General features: G+C 46.5%; 1 protein-coding gene across 5 annotated transcripts in view; it reads left to right on the top strand.

The window, feature by feature from the left end:
- LOC119461784 (WD repeat-containing protein 82) overlaps positions 1–27,873 on the top strand; it is a 92,806-nt gene that overhangs the window by 38,887 nt on the left and 26,046 nt on the right. Inside the window, exons 2-4 of one of the 5 annotated variants that reach the window (XM_037723159.2) lie at positions 14,040–14,253; positions 18,912–19,009; positions 23,362–23,428. The exons of 2 other annotated variants lie outside the window; for them this stretch is intronic. In XM_037723159.2, the coding sequence (XP_037579087.2) occupies positions 14,093–14,253; positions 18,912–19,009; positions 23,362–23,428 (326 nt within the window). In that variant the 5' untranslated portion in view covers positions 14,040–14,092. The remainder of the gene's footprint in view (positions 1–14,039; positions 14,254–18,911; positions 19,010–23,361; positions 23,429–27,873) is intronic. 2 more of the 5 variants (XM_049672170.1, XM_049672167.1) reach the window with 2 other exon arrangements.

Genomic DNA, 27,873 nt, shown 5'->3' with positions numbered 1-27,873 from the left:
CACAAAGTCTTGCGTCTACTTTTGAACTTGCACGTGGCACAATTCGATGGACTTTACAGATCGTTCGCAATCATTTTTGCTAAATAATCAACCGATTCTGCACGGAGAGCAAAAAAAAAAAAAGGAAAGGGGGGGGGGGGGCAGCCGGCGTGCTAGCTTGCGTTCAAAATCCGCGCGCCCCAAAACCGAAACCGAAGTGATTACGCCGACCGCTTGGCACGCTGCAGTCATTCGGCCGCTGGGCCCTATGGGAGTGTCCCCTCTTGTTGAATTCCCTTTTCTATGGTTAAATCGTACTTTTCTAGAAACAGGCTTACACCGACCTTTGTTGTATTCTTGTTTTTCGTTTGCTTAGATAGGGGCAAGGAAACAGGAGGCATCCTAAAGTCGTGGCACTGAGACGTGCTCCTGCAAGGGCTGCAGAATAGAGCGCCAGCCTTCCCCTCCTCGAGAGCCAATTCTGGATGGAAGATACGTTGAACCAGACGAAAACAGGCAGCGCTCTCGATGCAGAAAAAGCACCGACAAGAGTGTATCAGAAGTCGCAAGCTTCCAAAAAAGTTTGTTTCGTGTTGAAGGAAGGGAGCACCCTTTAACGAGTCAAAGGAGTGGCTAGCCTCACAGGTTGTGGGAGGGGAGAAGACGGGGCGGTCGGAACAGCTTTGAGTGCGGGGACATCCCCCACTGGTTTAGAACCTGTGGGGGCGACTGCCCCCCCCCCCCTCCGGATCCGGAGCCCCTGTATCTTGGTGAATAATTTGTACAATACTATGAAAGCAAGCTAATGGGCGTATAATTGTTCAATTCTTTAGGTCTCCCTTCTTATGAATTAGTATATCTTCTAGCTCACTTGAAGTCGTGATGCGTGCCGCATGAATGGCCGCAAACTTTTTAAGCATTACATGTCTTCCATCTTTGATTAAATCGACTGTCATTCTGTCTTCTCCAGCCGCTTTTCCTCGGGACGCGCCTTGCAGTCCTAATTTCATTGCTAGTTACACAAGGAGCCCCTACATCCGGGTCGCCACTACTCCCAATCAAGGTGCGTGCTGCTCTGAGAAGTGTACAGGTGAGCATAGAAGTCCGCTCCTGCCATTATTACACCATCGAAATTGTTGACATTACCGTCATTATCTTTTACTGCATACATAAAGCTTGCTCCTTCTTATGCCAAGTTACCTTCTCACTGATTTCAAACTGTCCCCATTTTTTTACTGCCTCCAAATTGTTTCTGACGCTAATTATAATTTCCAACATCGCTTACTTTCTTTCCTAAACAAAATTTTAAACAAAAACACGCGAAAATATGGCTGCCTGGGCGGCACACTCACATGGCTCCCTTGGGGATGGTCATGTTGGCCCGTCGATGACAGGCGGCGAGTTCCTGCTGTAGCTCAGTCTCAGGTCGCGTACCGCCACGGCTGCCAGACTGCTGCAGTTCGGGGAACTGCACGGGTGACGAATCGATGAGGCCGCAATTATACAGAGCAGCTACAACATAAGACCGTATCGCCCACCGTACTAGCTGCAGCGAAATGCTACGGGAAATGTGAACATAAGATTCTCCGAATTTAATAAATAGCGAACCTAGCAGTTAGAAATATCTCGTAGTTGGGGATCAAGTGCTTGCTGCGGACACTTGTGCTTTTATCAGCGCTAAAACGGAGACATGAAAACAAACGGTGCGGCCGTCATGCCTTTGTTCTCGCTTGCCGCCCATGATTAGCTATTTTAGCGGTATAATGTACGAGTGAAGCCCGAAGGCCCATCCCGGTTATGACAGTCGCTCGCATTGGGGCTAATCCTGCCCTAGTGCGAGCCGATCTCACAGGGAGTGTCAGCGTTAGTTTCAGGCGCGCTGTTTTGTAACAAAAAAAGAAAATCGGGAGGGTGCTGCACAAGAACTCGGTTTTCCTCGTCGTTTAATTCCTGTATTCCCGAACAGCTCTGCTACTTCATATACATAATTTACATTATCACGCAGCTAGGTGTTGCAATGATGACCGTAAGCTAAACCAATGTCTGAATGGCAGGACGCGATGGCAGCCTGAAGAGTTAGACGAGCGACGTAGCAGATATAGCACGCCGCGCGTTTTCTTCGAGCGGCCGTTACCACACCATACATTGAAAGCGTGGCACCGTGCCTGATTTCGTATTACACTTAATTAACGTGCCCCGATTTTGGTGTATTGCGCAGTTGTTTCAGGACTCTGGGAAACATTGCGGATAATGACCATATGGCACTCTGGAAGTCAAAACGCTGTGCGCCAATACATTCATCACTCGTCACTCACAACATGTTTAAGGAACGTGCCTCGCATAGTTCACCGAGGAGACCGAGAAAAATCAATTACACGCCTCGTATGACACATGAAAATTGAAAACAAGTATTCTCTAATAATTTTCAAAGCACATACACTTAATTTACACAATTAGTATACAATATTACACCATTATTTCAAACTTACACACTTCAAACCTTTGGCACGCGTCTCCCATAGAATGGCACTTTTTCCGCTAATATGAATGTCTGCCCTTTCTTGGTCCTCTGACGGTAGCGGGCAACATGTAAGAGGTTCATATTGCCCTGTTAAGTTCATAACGCTCTAAACATGCCGTACACAGAGATTTAGCAATGTTAATTTACCCCTAATTACCACAAACACTTCAAGATTTACCTGGCGTATCGCCCCCAACTTTGCCTGAAAATATAAACTTCGCGAGTAATCAAGTTTGAGCACATTTATAGTCGCACTATAACAGCATCGCTGTAAAGCTATCCAGATGTGCGAAAATTACAATACCGGCACTTTAATTGTCAGACATTCTAGCACAGGAGCATCACCAGGAAAACTTCCAATAGAATATTTTATTTGTTTCTGTAGGTTTCATCTTATTGGATTATGAAAAGATAAACCTGAAGCTGATAACCTGTATTGTTCTGGTGTATCATGCAATACACCTGATACACTAATCAAACTGATAGCCTGTAGTGGTATATTGGATTATGAAATAGCTAATACACCGATAAAACTGATAGCCTGTAATCGTCTATTAACTTACAAGTGTACTAGGGTACACAGGAGCGCCGTGCACCAAAGTGGCTTGTACTACAAAGGAGCATTAATTGCTTTCTAGGCGAACCCTCCGGGAGTTTGCCGATCGTGGTCGCTGCTGCTCTCTTGCCAAATGGCTCACACACAGGACGGCACTCAAATAACGAATCACGTATACCGCCGTCTGTAACCCTATACAGATGCAGCCCTGTACCCTATAGGGCTGTAACCCTATACCCTATGCAGCCAACTCTGTTCCCTACGAAGTTACACAGTGAAATGTCCTCAGTGCAACAAACATACAGACTGGAACGCATAATGTAATAATTAAAATGAAACAATCAGTGCCTTCATTATCGAGGTTTGGCGAGTCTGCTTGGTCGGCTTCTTGCCGAGCAACATTACCAATACAGGTTTATATCGTCACTACTTCTTTTGCTTCAATTGGGACCCATAAAACATTTTTTTTGTCTTATATTATTGGCCTGATACAGGAGTGGCAAGAATCTTTATGGGACGTGTACACTTGCTATGGAAGCTCTGCTTTTCCTATTGGATCTATATATATTTCGTGGAAGATTAACAGAATTAAAAAAAAGAATCACCAGTTAAAATGCATTTTCACTTAAGGAACCCGGCGTCTCGGAGCCCGAACGACTCGTTCTTCAAGGGTGAGATGGCTTAAGGCGTAGCAACGCCTATAGTTTTTTTTAACTTTCTGAGAGGCGCGCGGACAATTTTTGCAGCCCTTGTGAGTAAACGGCGGAAAGTGTTTCTGACGACCGCGTGATGTTACCCGACGTCCTTGCCAGAATACCCAAAGAAGCCGCCGCCGGTGGTTCTCCAAGACGATGGCGGGGCTAGTCTGGTCGTCAAAAAGCTCCCAGTGTTCTGCCACAGCACTGCGTTCTCCGTTTAGGTGGTGGAGGTCTCGGGCGATGGTTTACGTGGCTAATGAAAACAATGAAGACAACGGCGAATGAACAAAACGACCACCGGCGGCCTTAGGTATCCGCCAGGAGAAGAGGGGAGCACGTGCCCCGAATGCTGGCCGCTCGAGGCACTCTGCGTGCATTCGCGGGCTTCTTCCACGCTCGGAGAAACACTTTATGTAGCACGTATTGAGCAACAGAAAGCTGCATCGAGAGTTCATCATGTTGCTCTACAATTTTCTTATTCACACTTGTCATCTAATTATAATATTTGAGAAGCCGATTGATTGAGACTCGTAATATAATTAGGCGGAATGCAAAAAAATAATCTGGGTATCTCCAAGCGACGGCAAACAACGTTACCTTGGTTCTGTCCACCTATGTGGCATTTGCATATTTTTAAATCTTGGCACATGACAGTTGGGACAGGGTGTCCCACTATAGTGCATAGCGTTTAGAAGACGGTCCATTCTACGCGAAGCTAACGAAGTGCATATTGTTCACAGTCGAGTAGATCAGCCGCCAGCAGTATTTTTGCTGATGCCTTTCAACTTTTTGCCCGGTTATTTTTTCCAGCTGTTAATAAAAAGGCCCGCGAAAAATAAACAAAAACATGCTGGCTCTGCCGTAATCGAGAGTAGGTGTAAGCATGAAGTGGATATACGGCGTCTTTTTGTGCCTGTGGTGCCATCGCCTAGCTTCTACCTCGTTGCTTCTTGCAGCAGTGCAACGCACTCAGCGTTTGTCACTACAGCGTCGAAGTGGTCGGCTGCAAATGTGCGGCCAACTCTCGGACCGCCGGCGTTGAAAAGAGCACAGGCAACTGTGTCTCAGCTCCAAAAGATGACAATCAAGTGTATGGTGCACTCTTCATAGGCGGACAGTTTTCATTGTTCCGGGGGGGGGGGGGGGGGGGGGTCTGGGGCCCGACCAGCTTTCCGAAACCTACTTATGTATGTATATATATATATATATATATATATATATATATATATATATAGAATATTATAAGAATTTTTGAAAGTGTTCGCTGAAACACCCTGTATATATATATATATACAGGGGAACACTTTCACAAATTCTTGAAGGTTGCCTGCGGCAGATAGCACAATTCTAGTTCATGAGCTGGTCTACTCGAAGAGGCGGACATTACTTGCACAAGAAATTGAAATACATAATCGACTAAGCAACAAAAATTCACTAATAAAATTTTTCACTAATCACCTGATGGCCCATATTGCAATTTACAAATTGTAGCCGTGGAGTTCGCAAGGCGGATCCACTTGGAACGAATTCCCGGGATAACACCGCTTTCGAGATATTAATTCCCGAACTTTGCAGAGAAATACATTGGCGTTCCAGTTAGGCTCTTAACAAAATGTCCCTTTTGGCATTCAAGCACAAAATTAACTTATTAATTAATTGCTTAACAAAATTAACCCCCCCCCCCCCGGGAAAACTCCGAGGTGGCTCGAGCCCCGGAGCCTCCCCCCCCCCCCCCCTAGTTGCGCCCATGGTGCACTTCATCTGCCTTTTGAACATCGTTACTGGAAATGACAAATAACACTTCAGCGTACTAGAAGTTACCGCTTGAGTGATATTGTGAACAAACATTGTAATCGGAAGCAATAGTTTTTTAACTTGTCTGGGCAGTAACTAGCGTATGTAATGCGGTCCTGTACAAAGGGTTAGGGCCAGAGACCGCATTTTCTTAAGTTTTGACTGGTTGCCCGGATGTTCTTGTTTGAGCGCCAGATGATCTCGTTCGAGTGCCCGGATAACGGCTCTTGCTTTTGGCTCCAGGGCACTTGAAGGTCGCCGACAACGGGAGCTAAAAGCATTTCATGGTTTCAAAAATAAATATCACGTGACTAACCACCCGCTCGCATCAAAAATCAGCGCTCTCAAACACGCCGTGGCGGTCGCGGACGTAGCGCGCCAGATAAAGCGCCAGCTCTTCCATTAGCTGCTGTGGAGCTTGTTTGAGGGCGCTGCTTTTTGATGCCGTTGAACGGTTAGCCACGTGATATTTTCTTTTTTTTTTTCTCTTTTTTTTCGCGCGCTTTCTTCCTCAGCCGGAAAATTTAACCGGGTAAGAAGTACCTGGCTGAAAGCATGCCAGCTTTAAGTTTCTTTCAATATCCTAAAGTTCTTCATTAACAGCACGGCATTCAGGGTAGTAATCAAAAATTTGCTAACTGCAATTCATTACTAAATTGAATGGTATCAACCAAAAAATTACTGGCTGGTGCTCCACTCGACTGTGAACAACATGCACTTGGTTATGTTCGCGCAGAATGGCCAGTCTTCTTTAAAAACGCGGTACACGATAACTGGGGCACCTTGTATATCCAGTGAATGCTTCACCAGATCATCCAGTTGTTTTGAAAGCGTACAGAAGGAACGGGCGAATGCGCGAAACGTTTATTTTCTGATCTCTCTCCCTATATATATGGCGAGAGAGAAAGATAGATATAATATCATAATTAGCCATTATATATCATAAGCTATATATGGCTCCTTATATATCATATATATAAGGAGCCATTAAAATAAAAATCGGTCCCTTCGGTCCCTTTTCTTCTCGTTCATATATATATATATATATATATATATATATATATATATATATATATATTGTTACGGAGAGTTGTGCAGGAATGACTTTATTTACAGGAGATGGATGATGGTGACTGCGCAATCAGGCCTAGAAGCACTTCGTCCTCCTCTTCTTTCCAACTGCTTCTTGTATGCTCGTTACATTCCCCCACAAGCAGACGAAGCCCGTAGGGCGAGTTAGGAGGCATCAGCAGTGTAAAAACGTTTCAGGCGAGCAACATGAGTCACTTGCGTTCTACTTGATCGCCGGCCATTGCCCAGGAGGCGAGCTATTACATAACAAAGTTCACTCATACGCTCCAGGACAACGTATGGGCCGGAATAGTGGGACAGGAACTTTTGACACAAGGCCCGCTTGCGTTGCGGTATCCAAAGAAGCACCAAGTCGCCTTTGGCGAACGAAACAGGCCCGTGACGCTCGTCGTAACGGGCCTGTTGAACGGTGTTGCGAGGCCAAAGTACGAAGACGGGCTATTCGGCGGGCTTCTTCAGCGAGGCACACAGTCTTTGACACAGAATCGTCGTCGTGCAGAATAAAGTTTAAGAAAGTATCGAGAGGGCTGCGCGGTAGCCTTGCATAGAGGAGATAAAATGGGCTGTAGTTCGTGGTTTCATGTTTCGCCGTGTTGTATGCGTAGGTTATGAAGGGCAGCACGCCGTCCCAGTTCTTATGGTTGGAGGCAACATACATGGCAAGCATGTTGGTCAGTGTTCGGTTCGTCCTTTCAACGAGGCCATTGGTCTGTGGATGATACGGTGTGGAGTGACGGAACTCAGAAGTGCACAGACGAAGTAGCTCCTCAACGGCGTCCGCACTGAGCTGGCGACCACGGTCACTGATGATAACACGCGGCGGGCCATGACGAAGGACTACGGAACGCAGCAGGAAGAGTGCCACACATGCAGCGGTGGAAGAGGGTATGGCTGCAGTTTCTGCGTACCATGTGAGATGGTCCACGCAAACGATTATGCAACGGTTCTTATTGTTAGATAACGGGAATGGACCCATAAGGTCAATATGCCTACTTGCTCGAAAGGTGTACTGGGCGGTGTCAATGGCTGCAGGGGACCTGGTACAGCGGTGGTTGGTCGCTTGTGACGTTGACACGTTTCACAACTAGCGACATAGTGTTTGGTTGCCTGGTACATGTTGGACCAGTAAAATCGCTCTTGCGTGCGGTGTAGCGTTAGCACGAAACCGAAATGACCAGATGTCGCATCGTCATGCATGACGCGTAAGACGTCGGAGCGGAGACTCTCGGGAACAACTAGAAGAAAACGTGCTCCATTTCCGGAGTAATTGTTCTTATAGAGCAACTCATCACGAATGGTGAAGCGACTGCTGCCTTGAGAAGTACGAGCGGCGGCAAACAGCGGATCCAGGTTGAGGTCATTGCGTTGCTCTCTCTGAAAGTCTGCCGCGTCGGGGAACGTACGAGTAATGGCAGCGAGATAGTCATCAAAATTCTCAGCTTCGCAGTCGGAAGTCGCAAGAGGAATGCGAGAAAGGCAGTCTGCGTCGGCATGACGACGTCCGCTCTTGTATGACACCACGAAGTCATATTCCTGTAGGCGCAGCGCCCAGCGCGCGAGTCGACCTGAGCGATCACGCAAGCCAACCAGCCAGCATAAAGAGTGATGATCGGTGACTATCTTAAATGGTCTTCCGTAAAGATAACATCGAAATTTCTGCACGGCGAAAACAGCTGCCAGGCATTCCTGCTCCGTAACCGTATAATTGCGCTCCGACTTGCTCAGACAACGGCTGGCATATGCGACGACATTTTCGGCGTTGTTGTGACGTTGTACAAGTACCGCTCCTATTCCGATTCCACTAGCATCGGTGTGCACTTCAGTCGGGCAAGATGGGTCGAAGTGACGCAAGAGGGGTGCTGACGTTAGTATAAACTTCAGTTGCGAGAATGATGCGTCACACTCCGGTGTCCATGTGAAGGCTACATCCTGTCGCAGAATAAATGTCAACGGGTGAACAATATCGGCAAATCGGGGTACAAAACGACGAAAATAGGAACACAGACCAATGAAGGATCGAAGTTCTCGTGCTGTCTGTGGTGGTTTGAAGGAGCTGACTGCTTCAATCTTACGGGGATCGGGTCTGACGCCATCCTTGTCGACTAGATGTCCCAGAACCAATGTTTGACGCTCGCCAAACCGACCCCCGTATTCAGAAATGCAACTTCGCTTCAAGTCCGTGCTTGACTTGAGTTAAGTGACGCCTATTGTGAACACGCCGAAGCAAACGCAACGAACGTCCAGGGCATGTTCACAATAGGCGTCACTTAATTCAAGTCAAGCACGGACTTGAAGCGAAGTTGCATTTCTGAATACGGGGGCGACACTTTTTTGAGTTTAAAACTAGTCCAGCTTTCTCGATGCAACTCAGAACAAGACTCAGGCGGGCGTTATGTTCTTCCAACGTACGGCCGAAGATTACAACATCATCTAAGTAACACATGCATATCTCCCACTTTAGGCCACGTAATATTGTATCCATGAATCTTTCAAGGGTGGCGGGAGCATTACAGAGGCCAAAAGGCATAACATTAAATTCGAATAAGCCATCTGGGGTCACGAATGCAGTCTTTTCCTTGTCTTTAGGTTCCATAGGTATTTGCCAATACCCCGATCGTAGATCAAGTGTCGAAAAATAAGAAGCAGCGTGTAAGCAATCGATGACGTCGTCGATTCGCGGTAGTGGGTAGACATCCTTCTTCGTCACAGCGTTTAGGCGTCTGTAATCTACGCAGAATCTCCAGGAGCCATCTTTCTTCCGGACGAGGATTACTGGAGCTGCCCATGGGCTGGACGACTCTTGAACAACACCTTTTTTCATAATTTCCTTAACTTGTTCTGCGATAACCTTGCGCTCGGAGGATGACACGCGGTAGGGCTTCTGGCGGATGGGGTGTGCTGAGCCGGTATCTATTCTGTGGCGAGCTCGTGATGATGGTAAATCTAGTGGCGCATCTCCGTGCGTAAAATCAAATGCAGCAACATGTCGGGACAGGACTTGTACCAGTGCTTGACGCTCAGATGTGCAGAGAGCCTTGCTGATCATACCGAGAATCATCTCTTCAGAAGGGCGATAATCGCATGGGGAGTAAGCAGGAGCGGGCTCTGCTGTGAGTACTGCTATTGAGCTACATGAAGCTTCATCCAAAAGGGCAATTTTCATGCCTCGAGGCAGGACTACTGGCGTGGCGGAACAATCCGCCTTTTTCACGGCCCGACGGCGCATGCGCCCTGCCCTGGCGGATTAGTCGCGAAACGTTTTGGAAGGGTCGCGCGCGCGGCCGTGCGGCCCCATCTGGGGGAAACGTCCCCCGAAAAAAAAAAAAAAAAAGCGCTCGGACGCGCGCTACTGACAACTCGTGCCGTGTACCGCGTTGAAACTCCACTGGTAGCTCGACGTCAGTGCAGTACTGAAAGTGTGCGTAGCGTAAGACTGGCTTTGGTACTGCGACGGGCTTTCTTATCGACGGCACCGAGAAAATCACCGTGCCTATACCATCGTTCGACCGAAACCCGCGTGATAGGCCGTCGAACCGATAACGCGATAGCCGCAACGCCTTCGTTGGTGTATATAAATAATCGCGCTCAAAGTGAGTCAAAACATGCCTACGAAGTTGAAAGGTTGAAATGCGCAAGGCTTCGACCCTCTCAAGCCGTGCACATGAAGTTTGAGCCAATGTTGATTTCAGCAAAGCTTAGGCCTGGCTCCGTCGAGTTCGTGCACCCGCTACCGGCGGACCTGTACTGAAAAGTAAGCAAGTTAGGACGAAGGAAACTGCTTTTATAGTTCAGTTCTGGCCTTAGTGATTTGAAATAAACTACTCTTCGCTTCGCACGGCGCGTACACAATAATCAGCAAGCGGCGACACAGCGCTGTGCCCAACGGCTGTGCCAACGGCTGTGCCAACATCTGTAGGTCACCGTTCCCGTAGGCTGCCGCTCGTATTCGCAACGTAGATGGGTCGGTTTGTACGTGTTGGTACGCTCACGCATTTCTTAATTCCCGAGATATACTGTTTATCTCTGCGTCAAACGCGAAACAAGAGACGTACGGTACATTCCGTACAGCAGCATAAACAGCCGCCTCGCTCAGTTATATACCAACGGTGTCAGCGATGGCATCCGCGTTTTTGCGGGAGAACAACACGGCCTTTAAATGAGCGCTTATGTGAGCACATTTTTCTCTAATAATGCTTTATGACACACGAAAACTAAGTACGATGAAGTTAAAGAAAAGCGAGAATCAGTAATAAATTAACAGCCCGATATTTGTAACTGGATCACAGTCGCTGTTGAGTAGCTCAGGCGCTCATACTGACTCGTCTCACGGTGGAATAACGCGACTCATATGAGCAGGTATGTGTGTTTTATTCGCCTTTTTTTTTCATATCAGCGATGCACCTTTTCCCAATGTTTGACGCTAACAACGATTTGTGGCTGTAGATGTCGATGTAAACAAGGGCACCGCTTTGCTAAATCCGACGCGGAAGGCTGCGCGGTCGAAAACTTCTTATTTATGCAAAATGTCTAAAGAATATGCAAAAAGAATTGAAAAGCGAGGTGCAAGTGCAGGAGTCAGCAACAACAAACTCCAAAGCAGCCGCGCCGGCAGAGGGTACTCCGCGTACCTTTATAGGCCACACTATAAACAAAACAGCGCTATCACGCCTGCTCACCCTATATATATAGTTGGTGAGTGCTACATGGCTTCCAGGAACGACATGCTGCCCCGCAGAAGCCATTAATAATTATTCGCGATCCACGAAATGCAGAACCGATGCGCACTCAACAAGGGCGCAGGTTCACAAATCAACCGGCGAAAGCCCCGGCACCCTACCAAAACGTTTCGGGTGGCGTGCGGCAGAGGGCAGCACAGGAAAATGAAAAAGGCGGATTCAGCGCCCACAACGTTGCAACTCCTCTCGTCATGCACACGACAGAGCAAGGCACGAGTATACTTTTTTTAGCACAGTTAATGCTGAGGGGCCTAATCACGAGGTCTACGGAAGCAGCGTCAACAGTAGTTGCACAAACACGAACGGGCGTTAGGCACCATGAGGAGGCCAGCACTTCATCAAGCACACTGAGTGTATCCCTTTCTTCGTCACACGAGCTTTGTTCAGAAAGCGCTGGTAAAAGCACCTCGTTCACATCGATTTCACCATTTCCACAGTCCACAGAAGCGCCGCAGTGTTGAAGAAAATCTCTGCCGAGAATTACATCGTGCGAACAGCGGGCAAGGACTAAAAACTCCCACACAAACACATTCCCAGCCAACGTAACACTTACAGCGCAAACACCGAGGGGGTGGAGCCACTCGCCGCCCACTCCACGAAAGGTAACGGCATCGTCCCATGAAAACATAACTTTGTGGCCTAGGCGGTTCTTGAAAGCGAGGCTCATGACAGACACATTCGCACCAGTATCAACTAAAGCAATGGTCGGCAATCCGTTAACTAGCACATTCACTTTGTTTTTGATCATCAGAGCAGGCAGAGGTATTTCATCCAAAGACCGTCCGGCGACCTCACCTCCATCGGCCGCGGATGCTAGTTTCCCGGCGGGGGCGAAGATGCACGGCGCCGAGGGGACGGAGAACGACGAGGACGGTTAGTTGGTGGTGTCAGGCTGCGGTCAGACGCTGGCGAATCGCTGCGTCTCATCTCGCGCGAGAAACGGTCCGTGGGAAGTGAACTGGTCCATGGATCATGCGATGTACGGGTTCCAGGTGGCGAAAACATCGGCGGTGTCCTTCGTGACTGACGGCGTTGGCGACAGTAACGAGCTATGTGTCCCGTGGAACCGCAGCTGTAGCACCCGGGAGGTCACGGTTCACTGTATACTCTTCAAAACCAATGCTTGCTCTCTGTGGGCGGTAATCGAATTCGTTCTCTTTTGGGTAACTCGCCTCCGGTGTTCGCTGGGATCGGTTGTATCGGTCGTAATTGGGGTCCTGGTAGTAGGGTCGACAATTTATAGGAACTTGTAGGTTGAGGACGCACGTACGAAAAAAAAAAAAAACACGGTACTTTATTTCCAACGTTTCGACCGGGGTCCGGCCTTCGTCAGGGAATGACGAAGGCCGGACCCCGACCGAAACGTTGGAAATCAAGTATCTTTTTTTCATTTTTTTTTGTCGTACGTGCGTCCTCAACCTACAAGTTCCTGTTCAACTACCGAATCCCGGCATAACCTCACTTCATATATATATATATATATATATATATATATATATATATTAGCTAGAGAGAGAAGGAGGAGTAGGGAGAGCGGGTTGTTTACCCAGTCGAAAAACTGTTCGCACGGCTCCATCGGGGGCGGCTTCTTCTGGAATATCGGCACATCCGAAACACGTAGGGTAACATCAATCGTTCGTCAAGAACACTTCCCTGCGTTTTCTCTCAAAGAATGTCAAAAGTCTCCGCGCGCCTGTAAAAGCGTTAAACGACTCCTGACGACACGTCAAGTACCCCGCCATTAAGGTATATTTTCGCTAACTGACCAGTAGCTTTGTATTAATTATCATAACTTATAATTAAGGCTCCATTTATTAATACGTATGTGATGACAATGATACCTGAAGCAGTTTGGCCTGGTATGTTTCGAATATGCGTGTACCGTCGCTTACGACTTCCGGTACCGCCATTCAATTACTTGCGCAGAGTCACGCTAAAATGAACAAATGTCGCGCAGGATGACATCGTGCATGAATTACAGGGAGGGAGAGCGCCCCATACCGTTTTGTACGACTATACAGCGCAGTGGGCATGCTGCCGCGTTCAGATACTGAAGTATTTAGGATTTGCACTCACGGTCCCATGTCAGCGACAGTGATTTTGCGACTCCCGGCCCACGAGAAAAAGCCTCTCTCTCACGAAGCGATGAGCTCGCACGATTGACTTAACGCTCGCTCGGGTGTCGAGCCTGGGCTGAAGACCAGCAGAGCCTTCTAGGTACGTTGCAGAGGCGAAGGCGAGCTGGGCCGGCGGTGAGAGCACGCGCTTGCGCGAGCCAGCACGCGATGGACCATTTGCTCTCTTTGTTTCTTTTTATACCCAGTAACACAGGTGGTGCAGATAATTTGCCGTGATCGTTGCAGCAGAAGATATACTGATGCAGCGAAAGCTGTATCGTAGCTGCTGGCACCGCTAACGACTTCTCCGTAGAAAGGAACACAGGACTGGTGTGTACTTGGAACCGAAACCAAAACTACATTGTACCGAAACTGTCTTCGGCTTCATTCCCAGCCGTCTCTATGGTGGCTAGCCAAGCTGGCCGAGCGATGTGACTGGCGCGTTTCCGGGGAGCACGCAGCCAGCCACAGACAGCCGCCACAGCTCGAGTGTTTTGGCGCCGAAGTGTAGCGGCCTTGATGGAGCGTGAGAAGAGACGCAATTGACACGACCTTCGCGTAACTCTTTCCAGGCAGGCTACATGTGAACCCGCGCAAACATGAAGCTCGTAGAACAAACTGTCAAGAGCTTCCGCGTTGCCAAAGTGTTCAGAGAAAATACAGACCGCATTAACAGCATTGACTTTTCGCCCAATGGAGAGACGCTCATCTCCAGTTCGGACGATGACTCCATCGTGATATACGATTGTGAGAAAGGAACGTAAGTTGATGGGCCCACTGCAGAAAGCTCGGCCAGCCTCTCCGGCGCTCGTGCCGCTACATGCCTCGCGAATTTGGCCCGGTGATGTGCGCCGCGGAGTCGTGTAAACAACGCGGAGGTGTCGCTGGTAGGCCTAAGCCGCGTAGGCCTAGCGCGAGTGCGGCGTCAAGACCGGCAGCCGTGCGATCCCTGTAGCTCGAAGGAGCGGTACGACATCCCCCGGTGTTTCTAACGCCCGCGGCATCGTCGTGCGGCCGTGTGAATGCAGTGCTGCGTTTCTCAAGTCTGTGCTCTAGTTCCAAACATGGGCCGCCGACATTAGCAATGGGCGGCTCGTCCGCCTCGTCTCAAATCGCGTCCGATAACGCCTTCGTTGGTTGTGGTATTTGCCGGCCCATTCTGTCAAACGCATAGACGAAAATGTTCCGCCGGCTGTCGCGGCACGTTCGACGCGTTCGCGTGCGTCGGTGCTGCAAAGTGTGGTGCGTGTGTGTCGCGACCGGACCGATTACGTAACGAACGGGTGCTGCCTCCACTTGTTCCTTGAAGTTCTCGCGTTGTGTTCATTCGTTCCTCGCGGCGGTGCGGGCGCACTTCCGATACCTTTCGTTTACATATTCTTGATTGATACCCTGTTTCCGGCGACGACACGCGCGGTGTTGCTCACGCGCGGCCGGTGTGTACCGTTCCGGCCTGTCAAACGAACTCGCCAAATGTGTCTCGCCACTTATGTAGGTCCTGTCTAGCCGTGCATTGGCGCCCCTAAGGGATCACAGTCAGCGTACCTAGCCTAAAATTTCGAACTCAACTTCTGTTTTTTAACCTCTTGGTCGCTTATGTTTTAACGTGCGAGGCATACGCTGTGATCGGGTTACTCTATTGTCTAGTGTGTACAGTGTGGCCTGATGCCGAATGGGCTATCACTATTCAAGTGGAAGCTGCCCAGTTAAACCAATGCAGTTAAGAGTGTCTGCAAAACAGCAAGTGTTACAGTACACGCACTAATAGTTGCACAGACAGCTGGCTCATTGTGTTATAATATTTTATAATTTCAATTACTAGGAACTTGAATGAAAGGGCAACATCATAGCTTATTATTATTTTTTTTTTACTTTTGTCAACACCATCCCAGAAGGTGATGTGATGATGTTGGTCAGCATGCTTGGTCAGTGTGTTTGATTCAGCAATTGCCGCTCCTCTGCGCATGCTTTGCTTGGTGTGATACGTTTGGGTTGCACTGTACGATCTCTGGCAAGGTTCCACTAGCTGGGTGGAGGCATAGGCACAAATTTTCAGTGTCTTGGCCATAGCATGTCCATTTATCCTATGTGCAGTCAGCAATTCAGAACAGGCAACGCAGGATGCAAACTGTTGGTGGATCTCTGCGATCATTTGAGAGCTTTTGCCTGACATGTAGAGATATGGCCACGCTTAGGACAAGCTGCCAGCTGTGTACTGAACCCATGATGCTTACTAGATGCTGCTGGTTTCTATATATATTGGCCATGGTTGCCAAAAGCACACATGTGGGCACGTGCGTCATGACCTCATTGAGATGCAGGCATATTGCTATGCTGCTTGCCAGTGGCTAAACTGACCCAGCATTTGCCATGGTTTGCCTTGTGCAAGAACAATTTGGATGTGTGCATCAGGAAAGCGTGCACGCTTTGTCTCGTGAGTGACACAGAACTGAACATGTCAAGTGCATCAAACAGCAAACTAGTATATGTCTGCTAAGTAGCACAGCTTTGCATCCATAGAGTAGCTTTAATTGCAATGTTGGTGCCAGTCATAAGATGTTTGTTGACACTTAAAAGGGCCATGACACCAAATTTTCAAGCTTAAATCATGCATTGCATGTCCCACAGCAAGCTGGGGAAATTTGAGTGCATTCGGTGCAGGTATAAAATGTGCATTTGAATTTTTAATGTCACAACTGAATCGTAAAGCAGTCTGATGACACTGAGTGGTGACGAAATGGATGAGCAAACGGGAATGGCTCCCTCAGGTATAGAAGCCGGTCTCGAACGCCATGGTTTTGTGTACTGTAAACACCGACAGTGATGGCAGCAGCTGGATATGCGTCTTGGCTGCCATGGGTTGTTTCGTTTTTACAGGTGCGTTTCGCATCTCTGGTTTTCTAATGCCTTTTATCGCACAAGTGAAGGAATTGCAGGCACAATTCAGTGGCAACGCTGTTGAGTGCTAGAGCGTGCGAAGAAAGACGTCCGATGTGGTCTCGAATTGTTTCAAAGCCAACGACACAGATGTGGCCCCTCGGTTTGTGACGCCACACAGCCTTGCTGAAATGGCTGTTGCTGTCAGTGGCAGGAGTTGAGAGGCAGCAATTTCAAATTGAAATTTCTAGTTGAAATGTGCGGTGAGAGCTCTTTTTTCTTTCTGTGTATAACCATATTGGACCCTCTACTCTCAGTTAAAAATGTAAATCGAGAACTGTTGGACGACCGTGTCATGGCCTCTTTAAACACACTTATGTCTGTAATTGTTTATAAAGGTACTTTCTGCTTGGCCAACACGCGAATTTTTGCAAAGTGGTAAGTTCTGTTTACAAAACTGAAATCAATGCAAGTGTCAATGAACATCTTGAAGACCAGGCCAATAGAGGCCATGTTGCCAAAGTACAACTTGAAATAACCAAGGTACATAAAGATGTAGGTGGCTTGAAAATTTCGATGCTTTGGAAGCCTTCATTTAGGTATTGGAAACCTTTATCCCAGGTACGGCAAAAGCTGCATCATCGTTAACGAAGCTCAACCAGTAAAGTGAAAGTGTTGAGCCAGTGCATTAATTTGTGAGCATCGCATCGTGCAGGCCTGCATGTAAATAAGGCTGCAGGCATCCACATGTGTGTTCTTATCTTTCCTGGCTGACAGGTCAAGAACTCAGCTGCTGCTGCCATGTGTTGCGCATGCATTAAGAGGACGTGAAGGAGGCAGCACAACTTTGGCTGTAGGCTACAGTAATCGCAAACCAACCAGCTCAGATAAAATTGTTGACGTTCATGCAGCAGCCAGGAGCTCGTCATTCGGTCGCTCCAGATAAGTGTTGCAGTAGCTGTACACATTACTGTTTGCCACGGCGGCTGCATTTCCATGTACTTAAATTTAGGTGCACGTTAAAGACCTCCAGGTGGTACAAATTATTCCAGAGTCCCCCACTACGGCGTGCCGAATAATCAGATCGTGGTTTCGGCACGTAAAACCCCATAATTTCATTTCACATTACTGTTTGCAGAATACCAAATATGTGGGCTCCAATGACAGTGCCGGTTGTGACTTGTGATGCTGTTCTATCAAAAGAATTCCTATTACCATGAATGACTTTCTCAAACTTAATTGCTAGCATAAAAACATCAGCAGTGGCAATGTTTGTTAACATATTTCTTGTTTCTTTTCTGCTTTGATCAGAACACTTGTTCAACACAGAAACAGTCTTTGGCACATTGTAGTCGAACACAGCATCACGAGATGTTGCTGCCGTCACAACCTCACCTGCCCACATGTGCTGTCTATGCAGGATAGAACGGGCGCACCAACTGCCTGTCCATGTGCCTACAAACTGTTATTGATAGAGGATGATATAATGTGTGTATCTATGACAACTGCTTATCAATTAAACCCGCCGCGGTGGCTTACCGGCTATGGTGTTGCGCTGTTAGGCACGAGGTCACGGTATCAAATCCTGGCCGCGGCTGCCGCATTTCGATAGAGGTGAAATGCAAAAACGCCCATGTCCCGTACATTGGGGGCACGTTAAAGATCCCCTGGTGGTCAAAATTAATCCAGAGTCCCTAACTACTGCGTACCTCATAATCAAATCGTGGTTGTGGCATGTAAAACCCCAGAATTAAAAAGCTGCGGATTTGTGATAATTATTTAGTGACCGAGTGCCATGACAGCAACGGGCATTTATGGAATGATTGGAATGATGATTATTACCTTGTTAGATGATGACTTCAGCAGGCATGCTGAAACCGTAGAATTGAAGGCATGGCTTCTTGCTAGGAACTCTATGGCTTGCGTTAGTTTCAAGTTAAGTACTCAGAATCTGCAGGGAAGTGCACTGCTGTTTCAGTTTATATGCTTCTATGCTGCAGAAAAATGCAGTACGGAAAACTTTTCACTGAAACTGCCGTTCATTGAATTTTGAATGTTTATCAAAACACAGCAGCCTTCATGCAAAATTTTAGACTTGAAATGTCAGTGGATGTGTTGGGAAAAGTTTGCAAAAATGGGCATTTTTGATATTGAAACCGAAAAAAGAAAAGCAACAGCCATCATTGCTCACAGGAAATGATGCAGAACTGCCTCAAACGATTTTGGGTTCAAAATTGGAAATGTGACGATGGCCTATTTCCACAGCAATTTAAGAGAAGCTCATACATGAGCCGAAATCACATTTACAAAAGGATACTATGATAACACAGCATTTATAGGAGAAAGTTGCTATTGTAACATAAGGTACATCACAAGTAGCCAAGACAAGCGCTAGTGTACCTTGTAGATTGTGCTGTTCATTTCCATGTAAAAATGTACAAGTTTAGCTGGAACCTTTGTTCTTTTTTACTTGTGCAGTCTGCTGTGTTGTCTGGTTCCAGCGTGGCACCATTAACCTGTTGTTCTCCTGCGGTAATGCAGGCACAAGCGGACGCTGAACAGCAAGAAGTATGGCGTGGACCTCATTCATTACACCCACGCAACAAATACAGCCATCCACAGTTCCACAAAGGTGGACGGTGAGTCCCATTCTTCAGTTTGAGTGCATGTTCATTGTGCCCATGTGATGAGGCCAAGCAGAGAGATTGCAAACACTTCGGAGGCACTGTCGGTACCCATAGCTCAAGGACTGCCTTCAGAGTGGATAGAAGTGACAAAGCGTGGCCTTCTATATCAGCTCCTTCTATCAGTTATGCATGCCGTCCTTGCGCTATACTGTGCATTATGGGTTACCAACAGTTAATGCTTATGCTGTCTCAGGGACCACCTTAACAGTCACATGAAAAGAAAGGGCCGCATTGGCCTCGAAAGATTCGGGTTCTCCCTTGCGATCGTGTCCAGAGAAGTTCTTTTCCTTAGAGGAATGGTTGCCACAAAATTTTTGATTGTGCAAAAGAATCCTAGATTCAGATAGCACAGATGTACAGCAGCCTCCATGCAAAATTTTAGACTTGAAATGTCAGTGGATGTGTTGGGAAAAGTTTGCAAAAATGGGCATTTTTGATATTGAAACCGAAAAAAGCAACAGCCATCATTGCTCACAGGAAATGATGCAGAACTGCTGAGATTGGGCAATGCCTGGGGTGCATTTAAAAACTCTGAGGCCACGTTTGAGGATTTGTGTTCTGTCAACCAACCACCAGGTGTTGTCATCTGCTTGGGTGCTACTTGAAGGCTGTTAATAAGAAAATTATGCAATTATGAGCCCTGCACTTCTGTGATGATTGCTTTAATAGTATACAGTTAAACCTGGATATAACGAAATTGCCAAATTCTCGAAAAACTTCGTTATAAAGAGGATTTCGTTATATGCAGGTTCGGCACGAAAATTCGAAAAAGGAACGCTTACCATATTTACTCGATTCTAACACGCCCTCGATTGTAACACGCACCCGTTTTGCGTGACCAAAAGAGAGGAAAAAAAATCTGTTAAAGTACCGCGCACCTCATGCTTTCATACATAAATACAACTATCGCTCAAGATTTACTCCTAATACACTAAAGTTGAGATGAACAAAAACGCCCCAGTTTCGCCCGAAAGGAGAAGCATCAATTGCAACAGCAAATTAGCAGACAGCTATATGAAGTAAGCATAGTAGTTTTATCGGCCGTATAAATTTCTAAACATTCGCTGTTTAACTAAATTGGTAGACTGGAAAAGGAGAGTGCCGGCTTGGCGGGCTAGGCCACCTGCAGCAAGCGGCGGGATCAGGTTTGAATCGGGAAGTTGCCGTGTATTCGAGCGCACCAAGCGCGACGCCGCCGCTTCGCATTCCGTCGCGGTGGAGAAGGTGCTTCCAGTTGCTGCTCGCGTAAAAATGACAAATTTTGGGGCGAAATCTCTAGGTTGTCGGCGGGGAAAATTCGTTATTTCGAGGGGGTCTCCTGCTGTCACTTCGTTACGTAGAGGTCTCAAATACATGTGCTTCTAGGGACTAACAGTGGCGAATAGAAAAACTTTGTTATATCCAGGAATTCGTTATATGGAGGTCTGTTATAAGCAGGTTTAACTGTATACTACTGCTCATTTATGACCAATTTAGCCAAAGTAAAATTTTGTGGTTGTTAGCCTTGGAAATGTTTCACCCAGCTAGATTTCTGTCGAAAGTGTTATTCACCATTGGATCTCAGCTTGCTCATTCTTGACTGCTGAATGGAAGGCGCTTCTGTGTTTCGCTAATGCTTCTTAACAATTCTTGAGCTCTAGTTTCATTAGGAGGTACTTTCAGCGTCTACTTGTAAGTGGAGCTGTGTTTCTCCAGATTATGTATTGTGTTGTGGCATTGTTTCCCCACTATGATGTATCTTAGTCCGGGGGGTTGCTTTCGGTCAGTAAACCTACTTGGTTAATCTATGGATAAATCAAATGAATCCCCCTCATTGTGTAGTACAGCACTATAAAGCTCTACACTACATGCAAAATGCACAAAAAAAGTTTTTTAGGAACTTTTGCTTACTTCTGTGTTTGTTGTAACACTTGTAAACTTTTGATGGTCATCACATCTTGTTTCTTGTCACTCTAAGTGCTAACGCATCGTGCCTGCGCGTGTGGCTCACCCGCAGGCATGCGATTACTTGGTAACAGCAGGACTTGCAAACTGGCGATACTGTCGCGTGTGCATCATCGCGCGAGAAGTGATCAAATCTCGTCTAGTGATCTAACAATTGATTTCTGCTAGAATCTCACTCGCTTCGTTTTTCCGACGGGTGTGCACCATTAAGTTTGCTTGTAGTGCTCACATGGCATGCATCGCTATCACTATGGCTGGGCTTCCCTGGTGCTGCATTATTTAATGTCCACATAATTTCCGTTCTGGCCTTTTGTTGTTGGTTTGGACATGGCTCGGGGGCGACCGCACTGCCGTCTTTGCTTGGATCAGACCCTCCGTGCAACACATAAATGTGGAAAACGAAATGGAATGGTTCAAAGTATGGGGGTCGAGGTCACATCAGGTGTTCCTCAGGCTTCGTTTTAGGGCCACTTTTATTTTTAGTTTATATTATTGATATTGCTGCGGGGATATCTTCACGTTTGCGTTTGTTTGCCGACGACTGCGTCGTGTACAGAAAAATAACAAGCGAACGAGACTCTATTGATTTGCAGACTGACCTTACTAAAATTGTATCATGGTGTGAGAAGTGGAAAATGCAACTAAATGCGAGAAAATGTGTTCATGTGTCTGTCTTTCACAAAAAAAAAGAAAAAAATTGAAACCTGTTATTTTTTGAATAGTGATATTATCAACCAGCAATTTATGTATAAATATTGGGTGTGACGTTTTCGAGTGATTGTTCCTGGAATGCGCATGTGAATAATGTAGTTACAAAAGCTGCCAGAGCGCTAAACCTTATTCAACGTAATCTCAAATCCTCACCATTTATACTAAAAAACACTGCTTATATTTCTTTTGTTCGTCCTATCTTGGAGTATGCGTGTTGTGTTTGGGACCCTTGCCAGAAAACCTTGATTGACAAAATCGAGAGATTACAGAATAGAGCGGCAAGGTTCGTTCTGGGGAGGTACAGGCGAGGGGAGAGTTGCACTCAAATGAAAAGCGAGCTAGAATGGGAAGCGCTCTCCTCTCGCTGAAGAAAACTGCGTTTGAAATTGTTATTCCAAATATATAATAACAAGACCGGAATTAATAGAGACACTTATCTTAAACCACCGCATTATATATCTAAAAGAACTGATCATGACCTTAAAATTTGAGAATACCGGTCTGGAACGAACCTCTATGGGCTAATTCCTTTTTTGCTCGAACAGTAACAGAGTGGAATCAATTGTCTTGTGACCAAGTGTGCTGTGTTAATGAAGATTTTTTTTTTCAAAGTTGTAACCCCCCTGCTTACACGCACGCCTTTGTGCAAAGCGGGGTATCTCTGAATAAAGAAGAAAGAAGAAAAAAAAAGTACAGTTCCTAGCTTTGTCAACCCAATTTAACGCATAAAAATATGTTGTGTGAGTTTTATTACATGTACGGAAAATTATTTATGCTATCTTATCTATGTATTCAACAATAAGCCATCCAACAAACACCATCCTTTGTCATCGCTCCCTGCCACACAGCCAGGTGGCAGCTTTTCAAGGACTCTATCACGTCATCAGAATATTCTACCGTCAAGATTTTCTCCCGACTGTATTCCGATAATACTCCCGTGGGTTCTGCCTAAACCGTTTGTTGCTCGGCAGATTCTTGGAATTACAAAAAAGGCATCCATTGCATCCATTGGCCTCAAGCCAAACAAGCATGGTGCCGAATCGTTATAGACATATGATTGGTTGCAGTGACACTAGCCTCAATTGTGAATACTGCCAGGTACCAGAAACACTTGATCATATATTTTGCGTTTGTCCTGCGTACGCGCAAGAATGACAGAAACTGGTCTTTTCAATTGCAAAAGTCGATAAGAGGCCCCCCTCTCAGGCGAGTTTATTTTAGGTACTTGACCCAATGCAAACAGCGCAGCCCTGATAACCAGTGCTGCTATAGCCTTTCTACAAGCCACTGGGCTGGACGCACGGCTTCAGAGATGCCACAATGTTGTGAACTTGTATATACACACCTCCTCTTATCATCATCATCATTCATTAGCCCTCTTCCTCCCCGTCCCTTTTCCCCAGTGTAGAGGCAGGCCGACCTCTCTGCCTTTCTGTAAATAAATTTTTCTCTCTCTATAGTTGATTGCTGTGTTCACCAATTGTGGCTGTGCACCTTATACATAATTTTCTCGCCTTTCTGTGGAATGTCAAGTAAAAAATGCAACGAGTGGAGCTCGCGCTGCTGCTGCTGCTTCCGTTGTTAGCTTCACAAATGAGCAGAGTGCATTGTGTCCACTAACCTGTTGGTTTTTATCGCTTTTCGTGCAGACACAATCAGGTACCTGTCCCTGCATGACAACAAGTACATTCGCTACTTCCCAGGCCACACCAAAAAGTGAGTTGCCTTCCTTGCTATTGAAACAGGTCTACTTGTTGTAGGTTCGTTTTGCTCTGGATGTATACTTAGTATGCATCATAAGTAAACTAATGGAGGTACTCGAATATTGGAAGTTTTCTCATTTCTAAAGCAACATGAAATATTAAGCTTGCGCAGAGTCACATTCTCGTTCTCTTTGTACATCTTGTAAGTTGATGTTTGCATAAGTAGACAGCTTCTCTCCACGAAGTGTTGATTAATGAGATTCTACTGTATCTGCTAGGTAGCCTGACGAAATGGGAGCAGACTGGTAAGCGCAAATAGCAGGGGGGGCAGAGTATCCTTAGAAAGAGCTACAAGAATGTGGAGCATGTCATGTGTCAATTTATCTTCAAATTGAACTTGTTCCGGATCAATAGGTTCTCTCTGCTTTTAAGTATTTGGACATGGTTAACAAACCCTTTAAGTGCTGTGGACAAGTCTTACTCCGTTACATTTTTTTTTTTTTTGTAATAAGTGCCAATGATTAGGGGTGTGCGAATTCGAAACTTTCGAATAATGAATCGAATAGCGTCCTAATCGATTGGAAGAGCGAATCGAATAGTCACTATTCGTAAATGCAAATATATTTTTTGAATACTTTTAAAATATTTCAGAGAGACAACAGCACCCAAGTAAACGTAAAATTGGAGCGAAAGTGCGGTAAATTTTCAACCCCGCGGGCATAGAATTTACATAAAACATAGAGAACTTGCGTAGTCGAGCAGGCTACGTCACTTAGGTAGCCATACTTTACAGGCCGTACAGCGATCATTCGCACTCTCTGAAGAACCGTGTGAATGCGAAGAAACCACTTCCTTGCTTCTAATGCTCAATTTGTGCTTTTGATAAACAATGCTTCGTAACGTACTATGTTATGACATAAACTTGCTATTCTTTAGAATACTGGGATGTGAACATGTTTTATATTAATTGTGATAACGGCTGCTCATTATTCGAAAAGTATTCGATATTCAATTCGATTTGCTTTCAAAAATCACCATTCGCGCACCCCTACGAATGCTGAGTCCACATGTTTGGGCACTCTCTTTAAGCGCCAGTGACAGGCTGGGCTGGTCTATTTCATTTTGGTGTTCTGGCGATTTCACACTTTGGCTGCTTAAGCCTGACGATTTGAAGCAGGTGAAGAAAACTCAAGAAAAAAATTACACCATCTTCCCGTAGGGGAACCCTGAGTAGTATGCGAAGCAGCCATGGGGTCGACTCAAGGTAGTTTTATCAGCTGTATAAACTTGGACATGCAGCAGCACCAGCAACGCGCAGAACTGTTGTCGATGCCGTCAGCGTTTTGCCCGTGTTAGCACCGAACGCGCGCGGCGTTCGTGACTGTTGCCGGTGCCTCTGGGGCACCTACCGTCGCGCCTCTAACCTAAGCTGCTTCGCATTATCGCGCGCGGAGCCGCAGGTGTTGCCATTCGTTGCGCACTCAGGAGAGGAGGAATGCCGAGAGGAGAGGAGATGAGACAAGGAGAGGAGGGGGAGGAGCATGCGCAGTGCGGGTGTGGACGCCGCACGGCGGATTCAGGGAGGGACATAGACCCCGAGCATAAGATGCTTCGCATCTAAAACTGCAAGGCTGCTTCTACGCCGGCTACCGAACGAAAATTGCATTTTCTCGCTCACGCTGAAGCTGCCACGCTGATGCCGCCGCGGCTAGCTCGGATACGCTAACTGGAGACGCGCTTCGTTATCGTAAGCCTCGATTCTATAAATACTCTGCTGTCTTGTGTAAAGCGCCGGTTGCGGTGACGCAGTGGGCAAAGGTGAACGGGACAGCAGTCTCGCCTTAGAGATAGTCATCTCGTGTGCAATCTGCGGCGATGCCGTGTCCGCGCGGAGTTTCGCCGCGCGTGAGCAGCGGCCAAACGTGCTCGCCGTTCCCCGTGAACTATCTCGCTGTCCACAACACACGGAGCACCGGTAATTGGCAAATGGCAATGATATTTTTTGAGATCAAAGATATTCATCTCGTGTGTGATCTATGCTGACGCGGCGTCGACCAGACGTGCAACCCATCCCTCATGAACAATCTCACTGCACGCGAAATGCGGTGCATCGGTAATCAACAAACACCTTTTTATTTTATTGCGATAGCAATTATATGGACACTCCAAAGCGAATTTCTGCCGTCGGCGTCGCCGTTGCCATGAGGTTCCATATGATGTCTATGGCGATGAAATCCTCGCCGCGCTCCGGACGCTGTATGTGTGAGTGAAAGGGCGCGAGGGACACGCACTTTCACGGGGAGCAAACGTACGTCGGATCGCAAATGCGCATTCTGCGCCGTGCTCCCTGAAGGGCTGCGTCTCTTTGCTCCAAGGTTATACAGCTGATAAAACTACTATTCTTACTCCGTATAGCTCTCTACTAATTTGCTATCGCAACTTATGCTTCGCCTTTTGGGTGAAACTGCGACAATTGTTTTTTTTTTTTTTTTTGCTAGATGAAGCTAAATGCATTATGCTTGAAGTGCTGCAAGCAGATTACTATGGGACTTACTAGTCAATTCTGAATGTAAACACACAAATAGCCTTACTGTATTGCACTGAGTAAAGTTTGTTTTTTCTCAAAACATAGTTTTTGGACAGTTTGCGTGTTTGCTGCATCAATGTCTTTGGACCTGGGACAGCTAGATCTGTTATTTTTTTATTGTTTTTTTTTTTTTTTTTTTTTTTGCAGCACAAAGCTAAATTGGTTGGGAAGGCAAGCTGAGAGCATATTTTTAATTTTCAACTCCAAAAATTTTTATTTACATCTGCATTTGCTCTTATTATTGATACTGTGAACACATAACTTCAATGGGCTGTAAAATGACGCATTATTGATTCAATTTCGAATCTGCTTGCAGCATTGCTATCCTTATGCACTGTAGTATCCAACTATATGTTTTTTACAACTTTCTATTTAGCAGGTCAGTTTGAATTGTTTCAGGAAACAATAGAAGGTGCACATTATTAATTATCTCGGCAACTACTATATATAGGCAAAATGTAATTGGATATTTAAAATCAACACAAAAAAAACTGAATGAGCATATGCAGTTTTATCAGATTTCATCAAGAAATAACAAAGTTATCTCAATAACCCATGTCCCCCCCTTATATGTGACGTTTGTTTTCTTGTTTCTCGAAATACTAATTTTGCACATTCAGCAAGACATTTACTGTGATATATCAGTAGCTATCATAGATATAATATTAACTTTTTATTGCGATAGCAATTATATGGACACTTCAACCGGATTTCTGCCGTCGGCGTCGCCGTCGTCGTCGCCGTCGCCGTGAGGTTCCCTATAGATAAAATCTTCGCCGCGCGCCGTATGCCCGAGCGGAAGCGTGCGGGTACGCGCGCTATCACGGAGAGTGAACGCACTCTATCTCCCACGCGCAAGCAAGGAAGCGGGAAGCCAGCGCCGGAGGGAGCGGGGGGGGGGGGGGGGGGGAGGCGCACTTCTACTCTGCCAACAACCGCGCTCGTCGCTCGCCCCGCACTGTCTCTGATCTCCTCACGGCTCTGACCTTTATGCGCCGTGCATTCGCCGCTCAGTTTCCGTTGAAGCGATAGACCGCACGTACCTTCGCCCGCTGCGACGTATATGCGCACTGCCAGCGTTTTGACAGTCGTTGTCTGCAGTCATTCAGTGTGATCTATTCATGTTTGTTTGTGCGCGCTCACACCACAGTTAGTAATAGTCGGGCCACATTTTACAACGCACGCTACACATGCAATGCTGCCCTGGTCGGCGGTGCAGGGCCACATTTTACAACGCACGCTACACATGCAATGCTGCCCGGATCGGCAGTGCAGCGCTACAGGTGTGTCCCTTCGCACACGCGCTGCCCACGGGAAGCGCTTCTCATCAACACCACCGTTTCACACGCGCCTTCTCGTGGTCATCGAGTCTCTCTTCATTTCGGTCTACTTACGCCGCAGCACACCTGCTTACTTAATCAGCTGATGTTTACTACAATTCATATTGCTACCAAAGCCGCTCACCTTACTTCGTATGACATTGCTGTGTTGCTATCGCATTCATTGCTTCGCCCTTAGGGCGAAACTGTGACATTTTTTGCAGCATGAAGCTAGATGTTAGGAACAACCATCATAGGAAGCAGTTTTTCAAGCTTCTTTGTTTAAAGTTTGTTAAATTTGTCTTTTGGGTGACTAATGCATGGCCATGTTCAAAACAATGGAGTTCAGTGTACTTTAAAGTAATAAATATTGATGCAATCATAAAAGTGCTTCCTATGTTGTGAAGCTTGTGCTTTCTGCTGTTGGTCCATATGTCATTTGTCTATTTTTATGCAGCAGTTATTTGTCTATTGTAGTAAGAACAAAAGGCATTGTTTTCGTAATTATGTAACGAAATAATGAGCCTACAGAAAAAAAAAAACTGCATTTTT

This window comes from Dermacentor silvarum, chromosome 8 (assembly GCF_013339745.2).
Source record: "Dermacentor silvarum isolate Dsil-2018 chromosome 8, BIME_Dsil_1.4, whole genome shotgun sequence".
NCBI lineage: Eukaryota > Metazoa > Arthropoda > Arachnida > Ixodida > Ixodidae > Dermacentor > Dermacentor silvarum.
Note: the sequence above shows the minus strand (reverse complement) of the source record. Positions and strands in the feature narration are given on the sequence as shown.